General features: G+C 39.6%; 2 protein-coding genes across 4 annotated transcripts in view; one reads left to right on the top strand and one right to left on the bottom strand.

The window, feature by feature from the left end:
- The window catches only part of cep72 (centrosomal protein 72), a 5,018-nt gene extending 3,463 nt beyond the window's left edge, over window positions 1-1,555 (top strand). Inside the window, 3 exon segments of the mRNA XM_025061443.1 lie at window positions 1-38; window positions 433-513; window positions 626-1,555. The exon segment at window positions 1-38 is cut by the window's left edge and continues 50 nt beyond it. Coding sequence (XP_024917211.1) covers window positions 1-38; window positions 433-513; window positions 626-633 — 127 coding nt within the window. The 3' untranslated portion in view covers window positions 634-1,555.
- A 513-nt stretch (window positions 1,556-2,068) lies between these two features.
- On the bottom strand, window positions 2,069-13,597 carry tppp (tubulin polymerization promoting protein). Of its 3 annotated transcripts, none has more exons than XM_008323328.3 (5): window positions 13,377-13,597; window positions 8,611-8,679; window positions 7,486-7,821; window positions 4,316-4,469; window positions 2,069-4,236 (listed from the first exon to the last, which is right to left on the bottom strand). In XM_008323328.3, the coding sequence occupies exons 1-5, from the start codon at window positions 13,580-13,582 to the stop codon at window positions 4,027-4,029; spliced, it is 975 nt and encodes a 324-aa protein (XP_008321550.2). In that variant the 5' UTR covers window positions 13,583-13,597; the 3' UTR covers window positions 2,069-4,026. The 3 variants fall into 3 exon arrangements, with proteins under 3 accessions (XP_008321550.2, XP_008321551.1, XP_008321549.1); XM_008323329.3 differs by lacking the exon at window positions 13,377-13,597 and adding an exon at window positions 9,866-11,157; XM_008323327.3 differs by lacking the exon at window positions 13,377-13,597 and adding an exon at window positions 9,701-9,849.
- Window positions 13,598-13,715: the final 118 nt, after the last annotated feature.

Here is a 13,715-nt window from a genome sequence, read left to right as displayed (position 1 = left end):
GTCTATGATAAAGGGTTCACCAATTTCACAAATCAAAGGTAAATTTATCAAAATCTAAAGATTAATATAAAACAACATTGAACAATATTAAACATCTGAGCCCTTTTAATGTGTTTTCTTTTTTTCATGGTACAACACAAACTTTTTTTACATTTTGCCTTATGTGTTTAAAATGTCATTGCACCTGCTGTGCGACATGAACAGGACATTTCTTTTCAGTTACCATTCAAACCGCTGAGCACAGAAGGCAAAATCTTGAATCAAACAATTTGATTGTATACATGAAAGAGCTAGGCTGGTTAGTGATGTTTAAGTGCACAAGTTAGCTAATAAATTAGGCCTGTCAATGTCTACAGTGATTAGCATTGTTGACTTTTTAAAGAGAAAGTCTTACATCTGTTTTCCTGATGCTGTCTCTACTTTCCCCATCAGAAGCTCAGACAGAAGTAGAGGAGCTGAAGAGAGAGATTGTGGAGCTCAGGGAGAAAGTGCAGGAGGCTGAGAGAAAGCCAGGTAAGAAGAACACACTGGCGCCACCGCATCTGAACGTTAACACTCGTACCTAAATCAGTGCTGCACAGTTGGCTGTTTATGTGATTAGAAAATGTCTGTTTACATACTGTAGGTCCCTGATGGTTGCCAGTAATGTTAGCCTGCTTAACCGACTGGAAGTGAAGGACATTTAAAGTGACAGTAAGGAAAGGAGATGCCGATCTTACACAGATTAGCATTGCACACACCCCTGGGATTGAAACCATTTTTTTATTTATTTATTAAAATCTGGTCATTACTACACTACATGTATTTATGTCTATTACTTGTCCTAGTCTGCTTGATAGACGGTTATTTAAAAGAATCTCTTAATGGTGTTTGGTTAATTCAAACAATAACAGAAAAGGCAATCCATCCATGTAGGGTTTTGTATAAATATGTGCCCAGGACTATTATGTTAAATGATTTTAGGGAAGGAAATGTTAGTGACGGGTTCATGGTGCAGACCCTGGATCAGCAGCTTCTCGGCTGCTTTTTTATTCCTATTATGTTTATTTTTAGCTCAGTTTTGTCTCCGTCTGCTTTGTGTCCTGCAGTCAAGTGAATGCATGAAGGTTCCAGCTGCACTTTGACCTTATTTCTATCTATGCCTTAGGGCTGCTGAGCTGTACATTCATGCACTTTGCTAACACAGACACTAAATCAGGAGCAGGAAACCAGGTTAGGAAATAGACTCAACATGAAGTGTCAGTTCAACGATGCTCTAACTATTGTCTCAGACCACCAGTGCTCTTTCTAAAAGGAGAATATATAAAAATCGAATTCTGACACTCACAACCACACCCGCCCAGCAGAGGTTTGCCAATGTTTCTTTATTTATTCCAATTAATTATGACAAATCTTGAACACACACAAAGAGAGCGCAAGAACAACAACAAAACACGCTCCATGCATCAGGGCACAAAATACAATTATAGTTATTAGAAAAAGAAAATAGAGATGGTGACGTTATTGTTTCTACACATTAAAGATGCAGTTTTTGGCATTAAGCACAGAATAAAAATATATGCAGTTGCGATGCTTGCATAAAAAACTAAACAATAGCTGCAATATTTGAAGATGTATCTTTTGACAGCGACGCCGTCAAATGATAAATATTGTGGGATCACTGGCTGTTTAGTCCATTTGAAATAAGTCATACAGCTGCAAGATAGAAGCCACAGAAGGTTCCAGAGTTACTCTGAATGAATGAAGCTGGGTGCCACTAATGATATTTGTTGAATAATTTCTTTGAAATTGGCCCTGGTTGGTTGCCACACTTGGTTTCCATTAATAACCTACTCTACATAATCCTTTTGAATGATGGGAAAAAATATGCATCTTTAGTTACGGTTTGTTTTTATGGCTGAGTTTACAAACGTGCAGTGGATTCTGGGATATGTTAGGCTGTGTAGTCAGTGCAGTTTGTAGGTGGCCAATAAGACTTCTTCTAGTAGTATCTCAGCCAGTGCAGTTTGTAGGTGGCCAATAAGAACACGTACTTCTTCTAGTAGTATCTCAGTATTGTTGCCACCTTGTGGTCATGTGCTAAAGAACATAGTCTCTCATACTTGTTTGGACTATTAATGTTCAGTTTCTGTCAGTTGTCTTAAATATGTCCCACAACCTTTTTCTGTCAGTTAAGCAGAGGTCTTTTTGAAATCTGTAGAAGTACTAGTAACATCTGGGGCTTCACGCTGGCAACCGTAGTTTTAAAGTCAACAGATCCATGTAGCTTTTGTACGTGCATGGCAAAATAATCTTTCTAGGAAGGATTCAAACTTTTGATCGTTTACAAATTCCCTTTGTCTCCTGTTGTTAGGCCTGTTGCAAATCAATAAATCATTAAATGTATTTAATAGCTTTACCGAATAGTTTGTTTTGTGTAACTGTAAAATGTAAAGTTGATACACTGTGTATGTTAATATAGAGCAGTACAAGACTATCTTTATAGCACAATTTTAAACTCGATTTTTTTTTTGTTTGTTTTTTTTTTTTTTTTTTTTTTTTGAGCAGGAAAACAAATCACTCCAGTAGTCTGTCCTCACAGCAGGTCAGTAAAGACGCGACGAACCGCTGCGGTCGTTTACACGCTTTTAAAAATCCAACGTCATATAGATAACATGCACAAAGTACAGCATTACAAAAAAATATATAAACAAACAAAGTCAGTGTCATAAGTTAAATGGCTAATACATTTTAGAATATACACAGTCTTTTTACCACAAATATATTAGAATTACTGAATAGAAATTTGATTAGGGATATGAGTAATAATACAATCTGTCAACCAAGGTCATCTACTGTGGTCAGAGCTTCCATCAGCTGAAGTCATATATTTAATAAAAAAAAAAATCCATGTTTATATCTGTCTGTTTGTACGTACAATAACTTTTAAGAACTCTAAAAAAAATGGAATGTTTAAATGAATGACTTTAGGTGTTGTAAGCAGACAACTTTGTTCACATGGTCACAGAAGCGAGCAGATATTAAAGGCCACAGGCCGGAAAATGTTTGTTGTGGGCGCCGACATGTGGTAGAAGAAGTTGACAATTGAATTGTACTTTTTAAGTATGCAGGAATACGTTTAAGTTTGCAGGAATTCTGCAGTTGATTTTAATGGTCCACAGGAAGTGGTGTGTTCATCCGCAATGATACTGTCCTCTGCTGCCATTTTCACCTTTCTGGTGCCAATATTTACCAGTTAAGGAAAACAGAGCTAGTAGATGACAGTAAAAACAAATGGAAGAATGCTGGGCATGAATGTGAATGGTTGTTTATAGTTGTCTCTGCATGTGGGCCTGTGGTGGCCAGCATGGTGGAGTGACGTCTATGTCCTGTAGGAGGAGCTAGTCTTTAAAGCAAAATGTTATATTTTGCTTTTTTTTTTTCTCAAGGAAACGGCTGTGACCAATTCTAGATTCATGTTGAACATTAGTATACCAGAGCATTTAACCAAAGGATTATGGCTTTCACACACAAGGATAATTAAAAAACAGTGTCTTAAATATTTGCCAATTATCTTGAAAAAAATTCAAAATTCAAAAGTGCTGGAACGGGACATATGTGCACTGAAGGTTTAAAAAATTCACCGTTTCCCCCGTTTTTATTTTTCTTGGCATTTTGGTTCTTGTGCTCAATAAATATATCAAGGTACTATAACAACAAAGAGCTTCTGTTTTCAAAGCAAAGAAGGTTCTGTTTGTTCACTTCAGTATTTGGCAGTAACTTGTTCTTATACAGGAATGTACCAGCTAGTGATAAACTTGTTAAAATACATGTAAACAATTTTCCAGTTTTCAAAACTGACAAAGAGAGGAACTAAAAACTTCTCTTTCTTTTACTCACACATACATACAGGAGACACACACCAAACAAACGGGTTGGAAAAATATACATTTTTTTTTCTGTTGTGCTTCCTTTCAGTACTCTCCTTTTTTTAAATAGAAAACGATCCTTTCAGTTGATCAAATGTTAATTTCATCGTCTTCACCCTCACATGGGTTTCCCCGCGGTGGGTTTAGTGACTTTCTTTTCATACGACCCTTGATGCTTGTATCCCGAGACGTATCCGGAAGTGTCAACTATATCTACTCGTCCGGCCTTACCCCTCCCACGACCACTTGGATCAAAACGCTCCTTGTGCGACCCTGTAAACTTGGTGGTGTCTGTCAGACGGCTTACTGTTGGAGAAGCCACCGCTCGCTGTGAGAAATGAAACGCGCAGTTTTTTCAAGTGATTCATATTCAAAAACATTGGGATTCTTTCTCTTTAAAGTCTTACCGTGACCCCAGCAATGACCGGCGCCTTTCCTTCAATCAGCTTGACCACCTCAGCCTCAGCGTCCTCTCCTGTCTTGTCTTTGTATTTCTTCCTGGCCAGCTCTCCAAGTGCACATTTAAACTCGTCAAATGTGATGGTTCGACTGGATTTCTTTCTGGAAGTTGGACAGAGAAGAGAGAAAATACAATTGTCAATTAAAAGAAAGTCTGTCCTGTTGTTGTTTGACTAAATCAGAGGACATACAGTATGATCCAGGACCACTGTAGGTGTCCTGCTCGGTAGTCAAAAGTTTAACATAACCTGGCAAATGATTTTGTCCCCAAATGCCCAAATTATCATATCAAGTGCAAAGCAACACTTGGATGGTAAGAAAGTCGTCTGTGGTGGAACATAGTTCTAAAAGCCTCTCTCTCCGCTTCTAAAAAATGTATTTATTTTTGTGTGACAGAAAACAATTTGTTTTTTGAAGTAGGTTATTCTTCAGGAACAGTATAAAAGCATGAAACAGAAGCAGAGAGAAGTGAACTCACTGACATGTGATCAGTGCAGTGTTAGACATAAGGCAGCACAGCAGTGGTATCCTGCTGACATAAACAAGAATACTTCACTGTTTGGATTTTATCTCTCGGTGTGTTTCAGGACTAAACTGTCAGACTCGTGCGCACGCCGCTGCTGGATTGTTTAGTCGTGTCACTTTATTCACCTGCAGTATCCAAAGGGTTGTTTAACATCTTCTAGGTTTTTCATGAGGGCATTAAAACTTACTGTGACCAGTAGTTTCACATTTCCATTTGAAAGGCCCAGGTTTTTTTTTTAACCACTAACCAAAAACATGCCCCAAATTAATCTTTCTCTTCCAGTTAGTGCTACAGTTGTTTAAATGGCCCTTTGCCCAGTTGGCTTTGGTCAGAAGTGCATAGTAACACAAACACAAACAGCCTCTGTTGTGGTGATAAATTATGTCAACAACTGCTCAGAAATCCAGGCGTCTCTCTGGGCGACCGGCTGTCATAGCAACCAAACTACAGTAAACAGGGATGTTTGGTTTAATTATTATGATTATTAACATTATTTGAACGGTTGGACTCAGGTGATCTGTCAGTGTCAAACAAGGGAGCGCCAGTTCTGTGTGTCGGTACAACGCTGTCTATTGTCGGAGAGGAAAAGGGACTTCCAGCTGCTGTTCATGTCCAAGGAGGACAACTGTGACTTGTGCAGTGTATTTTCAAATCTCCATGAGGAACAAATAGTTAAGCAGCTGTGTATTTGCTGTGGAGACTAAATCTACGGTATGAGGTCAGAGAAGGACTGATGGTTGGTTGTTGAGTGGAGCTGTATTTTAGTTCAGGACGATGTCGATACAACAGCAACATCCATCACAACTATATAGCTGACTGAAGTAATAAATCTGTCGTCCATATTTAGCAATGTTAATTTATCGTGATTAATTTGTGATTAATTTCAACCAGGAAAGGGTGTGGCAAGGAAAATCAGTCGTTTTCAAAAGTTGTCCCACAGTGTGGAAATTGCACAAGAAAAACAGCAATTAAAAAAAAAAGAAAATCAAGTGTTATAAAATGTGTTCAGCTGATTCCTTACAAATGTGGACAGAGCAGAAAAGGTTTGGGAGCCACCGACTAATTGAAAGTGAAGTTCATGAACTCTCTGTTGCTCAGTGTGTTTCTTATATCTGTTTTTTTTTCTTTTAAGCTAAATGTTCTGTGAATTGGAAGAACATGGGAATAACTCGACGTAGCAACGTGAACTCACTGTCAACTCAAAGATCAGGACATCTGAACGGTGTTTATGGCACCTCTGCACCTGTCTACCTTTGGATGTCTCACTGAGAGACATTTAAACACAGTCAGAATTTAAACCCCCGACCTTCTGGTTGATAACAGCGCCTCCTTAGTGATTAGCTCCAAGCTCAGACCCTTTGTGTTCTGTGCTTCTTAAATTATTGCAGGTTTCTGATAAGGACATGATAAGATACTGAAAACTGACTCACGACACAGAGGACTTCACTCTGACCACATGACTTGAAAACAACATTCGATAATTGTCTTTTATCCTTAGGTGTGATTTTAACATATAAAAAATTCTAAAGTACTCATAAAAATCAAATGGCAAACTCTAACATGGACTAAATTTAACCTTTTTTTGCCAGCTGTACAAGAGATTCTCACTTTGCGATGTCTCCAACCTAGGGCGTTTGTGGTTACGTCTCCATCTCCCATAAGTTTGTTAAGAAAGTCTTGTTCCATAATTCCAATGTAAGGTGATAAATCTCACCAACTAGTTAGTGCAGGAACCAATGTTACCTACTTGCTATAATTTCCAAGCAAAGCCTGCGATAGTTCTGCTTTATTTATTTACCTTCGTATCACTTAGCTTAGCTCAGTGGCAGAAAGGGGAAACTGCATTCAGTCGGCCATGCTTGTAGCTCTTGTCTTCAGAAAAATGTGAGGATGTGTGGTTTCTAGCCATTTTTTTTCTACTCGTGCTGACTAGTCGAAAAATGAGTCAATTCAAAACAAAGCTTAAATTTACTGCATGTGTGTTGTATTCTGTGTAAGAGTCTCATCACGCAACCTTCAGACTTCTGTTGTTCTGTGAACAGCTGCATAAACTTTGTCCGCCCGTTGGAAAGGCTGATATTTATTTAAGGTGTGAATAACATCTGCAGTCTTTTGTTGATGTCAAATCAACACAGCTGTACAGATGAAAGTGTTTCTCTTGTGGCAATATAACACTGAGGTTAGAGCTTATAAAAAGTATTACCCAATGTTCTGAACCGGGCCACAATGTGGAAAAACTGTTGGGTCAGGGGGTGTAATTTTGACATTTCTTAAACCAAAGTAATCAAACCTGTTGTCATCACTTTCAACATAACAGTTTTGTTCAACCATGAGACAATGAGAGTACAAACATGTTGTGGCAGATCCACACCAACAGGTTTGACCGAGTTCAGACGCAGCCGTGCTGAAAACCAACGAGACGAAAAATCAATTCACGACATTTAGTCTGTACCAACAGTGAGATCATTGGTAATTATAAACAATTACTGAACAAATTTTCATTTTATTACATGTGAACGTGTTCTGCTCTGTTGGTCACAAGATGACACGGAAACAAAATGTGCCGCCTCAGGCTTTTGTCACTTTTCTTACTTGACTTTGCTGAAGACGATGTCCACGTCTGTCAGGGTGATGCTCTTGCCGTCAATCACGCCGCAGTCTTTGCAGAGTTTGGACCAGTTCTTGCCGTGCATTTCCTTGCCAGTAGCACGTGTGTCGCCGTGGATGGCGAAGCGCTTGAAGGACTCTTCCAAAGCTGTCACCTCCACCGGTGTGGAGGAACCCTGTCCTCCCTCACTGGTCCCGTTGGACTCGGTGGACAGCCTTTTGGACGCTCGGTCTTTCGAGTGTTCGCTGTGCGGTCGCAGGGGAGCTGAGCTCATGTTTGGATGCTTGGCTGTTTGGACTTTGAAGTCGTTCATGTTGTCCCTGAGAAGGAAGTTGTGAAAACATCATCGGACCAAACATTCACTGTAGGACATGAGCTGAGACGTCAAGTATCTATCTATCATTAATCACTTTAATCAACAATAATTAATATGACAAAAAACAGAAAGACAAATGTTAGCCAGCAGATGTGTGTTTCACACCTGGTTTTTATTTGTGACTAAACGAAATTAAGAAATTATTGATGTGAAAAAATGTGAAATATTTCTTCATCAGAATTGGTGGATTTCAGGGAAATGTTTTGCAGAACCTGTCGAGAGTCGTGAAGCCGTTGTCCTCAACCATACCAGTTAGTCTGGAGTCCCTAACACTTTATTTGATAATCGTGTCAGTCAGCTGGTCAGTCGTAGACTTACTGACTCACCAGACACCTTTTTGATTAACATCTGTCTCAGAACTTTTTGACTCTAGCATGGGACAAAAGGACAGTCATTATACCCTGGACTCAGGAAGGAAAGATGAGTGTAGAGTATGATGTCACTCTGTTCCACTGCACTCACAGGTGACACATGACAGAGAGTGAACACTTGGACACAGTGTCAGAATTATTTGTAAAGAACTCTGAGTTTCCAGGCTCCTGCGCTGCCTGTGAATTGCCAGCAGGTGTCTTCTGTGTTGAGTTCTGGCACAGAGGTGTGGGCTATGAATAGAGTTCTTTGGAAATTTAACAGAATCTAACTGAAGAAACACGAGAGGAAACGGATGTTCAAGTAACAAAAAAAATCTGAACATGAAGGCTCCTTTATGAGGTAGTTGGCCTCGAAGACTCACTTGTGCTCTGCCATGCTGGTGGACTCCCTCTGTGCGCTGCCTGGTTTAGAAGATTTCTGTTTTCTTGTGCTGTAGACAAAAAGGGAAAAACTGCAGTTAAACTAAAAGGGGAACTGTTTGTAAGATTTCCACAGAATGATAAGAAATGAGATATTATCTGTAGAGAAGCAGTTTTCTCAATGAAAACGAGTTTGAAAAAGAAAAAAAAAGAAAAAACAACTACAGTATTTAGCGCAAATAATACAAGGGAATATTTCTAATATCAAACTTAGAAAAAGAAACCTTAAACTGGAGTCGTTAAGTGGTTCCAGTAAAGTAAGTTCCACCGCAGGTCAGATGTGATCATTTCATGCGGTGTCTGCTTTGAACCACAGACATGTTGATACACGGACGTCCCTGGCGTCTCCAATAGTTTTGACTACTTTTTAAATCATCAAAAATGCGACTTTGAAAACTTTGAAATTATAACACGTCACATTTTTCACCAAACTTGAACATAAATATTATTAAAATAAAAACAACAGCAGGTTATGTTTTAGCTCCATGGTACAAAAGACATTCCCCTGGAATTCTCTAGAAGGAATTCTCTAATGACACACAACCTGTTTACACTTAAATTATCACTCATATTCACCCTGTAGTAACTCATTCAACACTGTAATCACACAATATACAACATTTGGATTATCATACTATCCACGTCACTAACAAATATATACTGTATACTCTGTCCTCCAGTGTAGTACTTGTATCTGCCAACATGTACACACAACACAGCACAAATACTCCAAATAATCTTCAGTTCCTTTCACACGTGTAAACATTAAAGAAGAGAAGCTCAAGCCAGGAATGAATAAAAATTATAATCAGAAAATATTATAATAAACATGATTAATGTTAAATTAATTTAACGAGCTCTAGAGCATACAACACTGTCCTCCAGTGTAGTACTTGTATCTGTATCTACACATCTAAACACACACTTGTACTTTTCAGGGTAGAACCATTAAATAGTAATAAAAGTATCTCTACAGTTTTTCTACTTACTTTTTAAAAATCCACTTTAACATTAAAGAGCAACAGTTCTCACCTTTCAGCTGTTCCCATACTCAGCTCTGCATCACTAAACGTTACATCACCACCATTCACTCATAGCTACTAGCATTTAGAAAGAGAGTAGTTGGTGCTGTGGACCACAGCATCTACTTCAGAGAGGAGACTTTCACACCAGTCTCCATCAACCGCTGTCACTCACCCCAGAAATGTTTCCACGACCCTGTGACCAGTGGACGTTAACGTGACCCGACTTCGTACAGTCTAAGCCTCTGTGTGTACAAAGGCTGCGGGAATGACACTGTGCACAGCCATTATGTTCACGTCATGTCAATTCTTGTCACTTCTTCTTCTTATTAATCTGTGTGAATAATGGCATTCACAGCAGCACACACTGGCTGCCCTTTGTCCAATAGCGAGTGGCCTTTCTGTCTGACCTATGCCCCTGTCTTCACTCATACACACATGGTGACATCGCCGGGCACCACTATTGATAGAAGGAGATTCTCTAGTCATATGTCATCCAGGATTCCAGCCAAGGGAGTGGAGATGCAGAAGACGAGCCTTTCAATGTGTTGTGTTATATTTTCAATTAAATCTTGTTTTCAGTGATTGGTATTGATAGTCGTGAGCAGAGGTGGCCAAGCATCCCTATGAAAAACAATGACAATTTCTATTACTGTATTTTCCCTAATATAAGTAATGGTTGATTTCAGAGGTTTGTTTGGTCCTGCAACTGATATTAAATCTATGCTATGTCATCCATGACCATAAGAGGGCACCAACTAAACAAAAAATTAGTTCAAGATGTAAAAAGGTCCATACAGCCATATTGATAATGGTAGGTCTGATGACAGCCCAGCAGTGGAAGCAGTGCTGTCTTCCTCTGGAGTTGGTGGAATCGTCTAGTGTCACAGATGATGACTGCATTCAGGACAGATCGGGATCTTTCCAGAACATTTGTCTTTTATTTTTGTGATTTTTTTTTTTAAATAATCAGTGTGACTTATACACTGGTGTGGATCATATGGCATTTTTTGGACAGATGCGACCTATACCTCCAGTGTGTATCCAGAAAATACCGTAATCTTTGTTAGCTATTAATCAGCCAAAGCCACACTGTATGAAAACGCTGCTCTATACTGGCATTTTAATTCACAAATCGTCAACATTCACCTCCAAATATGAATTTTTTTTTTCACAGAGACTTAAAGGTTGATTTATTGTATCTAATGTCACTATTTTGCCAGTGTATTAAAAAAACACTAGAGGGAGCCCATGTACCACCATTGGTACACATACCAGAGTTTGAGAACCACCCATCTAAGACCTGCCTTTGGAAATGTAGTTCCAAGTAGTTCACACATTCAGCCACTGTGTTTCACTGTGAGTCAATGAGTCAATAGCAGTGAAAATCTTAATACAAAGAACTTGTTTCACTCGTCTCCTCCAATTTACAGGCACTCACTTCAAGTGTCTTTGTCCTCAGTCAACGACTCCTTGACCACATTAGCTCCAATACAACACACACAGAGAGAGAGAGAGAGAGAGAGAGAGGCCCTAACACAGAGTAGAGACTGTTTAGTCAACATCATTTTAAATGCCTTTTTTTTTTACTATACAATGTTTTCTGACCTATTTTTCTACATTCACACCAGAAGCCATTTAGTCTGAGGCAGATCTCTGAGGAGAAGGCCCTGATTGGATGACAGTGTATGCTCGCCTTCTGGCGAGCCACTGCACAGATGAGTGCTTTAACTATAAATTGACCTATTTCAAATCTGCATCTATTCATGGCAACAACACGCTTCTTTGACCGGAACATTCTTCTCATTCTCGAGAGAGGAGATCAGCTGGTGGAGAAATTCCTGATCAAAATAACAAACGAGAAATAAATATTATCTTTTTGGTTTAGCTGTAGCTCCTGCAGATGGTGTTTGAAGAACTAGTGTTGTCACAGTGATGGAGTGTGTAAGGCAGAGAGAGAGAGAAGGTTTCATCAGAGGCACCCTCCACCGCGGTGGCCATATGTAGAGAACCATCTGCTTGCATTAGGATTTCCAGATAACTGCTCCTTAATGAGACCATGTCAGTCAGTCTACCATGTAAAATGCTAAACATCAGCGTCAACACTACAGTACAATGGCATACATCTCAAAGGTTACAACCTCACTGTGTGTTTAACTGAATTAGCCAATGACTACACAGCAATGTAATTCAACCACAAAAAAACTAAATTTTGAAAAAAAATTATAATATTTTGTTCTTTAATTCCCTGTCAGAAATAAAATTCAAGGTTAATTCGGAACAAATGAAAAATTATTTACAAAAATGAGTAAAATATTGTTGTAGGTCACTCTATATTCAACTAAATCAAATGTAGATAAGACATTGTCTACATGAAGGTTAGGGTGTAGACGTCATTAGAACAACAACTACCTCTCAGTGGACTCCACGCCTAGGAAATCCAAGGAAAATTTTGTGTAAACGTTTGTAAACTTTAGTTCCAGGTCACACCCGTCCTAAATTTATCCATGACATCAAATCTGCAGAGAGGTTCTGAGGACATCGGTCCACACCTCCCTGAAACCTTTAACTGCTCCGTGAGTCAAACAACTTGGAAGGGATCAGCCTGAAATAAAACAAGAAGGTCGAGGCGAGCTACTGCCGTTGTCACTGGCAGCAGCACCGAGCCAAATAGAGGTATAAGGCAGTGTAAAGACGGCCCTGGAGTCCTGATACACCCCCACAGTAGAAACACAGGACACAGCAGTAGATCAACAGCAGATTAAATCTGAGGAAAGTGACCAGACACCAAGTTAATTCAGATAACTAATAAAAGTCTTAGTGTCTTACCCCAGAATGTTGACACCTTTTTCTAAAAATTATTTTATTATATCTTATTTTTCAACATATTTCTTCCACCCCAGAATACTGCGTGTCTCTTGCGTTTACAGTAAACGCTCTTGCAGGAGAAGCTGAAACACCAAATCCATGCAGCGTGTTTGGATTTCTGTTCAAAACGCTGCACCAAATCCATGCAGCGTGTTTGGATTCCTGTTTGGGTTCAAAACGGTGTTAATTGGTCGATAACCAATCAACAACGATTCACTTCATGCTGACGTTTTCAATTCAAATCCACGTCCCAGTAGAAACTGAGCACCGTAACTCCTTAATCCAAAGTGTCAGCAGTAGCTCATAAACAAAGGCACTATTTTCTTGCATGCATTATTATGTAACGATCTCCATGTAAGTGTGCAGCAGTGCCGACACGCACATACAGTAGGCTGCAGCCGAGGGCCACTTACACTGTCATTGTCCTTACAGGACAGCAGTCATTGATACAGAGAGATCATGTCTGTGCAACTGCTTACATAAACCTGCTAATGCCAGATCCCACAGAGTCCACGTGATCCGTTTGTTTTTGTCAGCACCTAACCTGCACGTCACAGTACCACAGCACAACATGACAGGAAAACACAACGTCCGCAAAGCTGTGGTTTAAAAGCCGAGCACATAAGCAGAAGTGCTTGTCTTGCGTCATTACAGTTGCGTCCAACATTACAAACTTAGAATTAGTAAAGCCAGACGTAAGACGTGTGTGCAGTCTTGCGCAGGTGAACGTAATTTACTGTTTCTGCATCTTGTAGTCTGCATCTAATAAACGACACGAACAGCTCTGCAGGAATGACGTAATATTCAGTTTAAATCACCTGGTGATGAAATCGTCCACCTCCCCGCTGTGTTCATAAAACCATAATTGCGCGTTGTGCAGCTTTGAGTTTCCTTCCTCCCTCCACCGAGCCTGAGCAGGAATCTGCTTGATGGCTGTGTCTGTGTGAGATGCTGAAGAGAAAGCTGGCCGCTGATTGGCTGCTGCTACAGCCGCTGGTTTCTTCTGTAGGTGGTGATGGTGCATGTACTGTAAACAAGCTCAGCCTACAGCATGTTGTGGTGGTTGTTGATTGCGAAGATAGAGGCTGATGGCGGGAACTTATTATTGACTTAAATCGATGACAGACAATATCTCAATTTACATCTCGTCTTCGCCG

The sequence above is a fragment of the Cynoglossus semilaevis genome, chromosome 13 (genome assembly GCF_000523025.1).
Source record: "Cynoglossus semilaevis isolate Cse_v1.0 chromosome 13, Cse_v1.0, whole genome shotgun sequence".
Taxonomy (NCBI): domain Eukaryota; kingdom Metazoa; phylum Chordata; class Actinopteri; order Pleuronectiformes; family Cynoglossidae; genus Cynoglossus; species Cynoglossus semilaevis.
The sequence above is the reverse complement of the archived record's forward strand: the minus strand, read 5'-3'. Positions and strand labels throughout refer to the sequence as shown.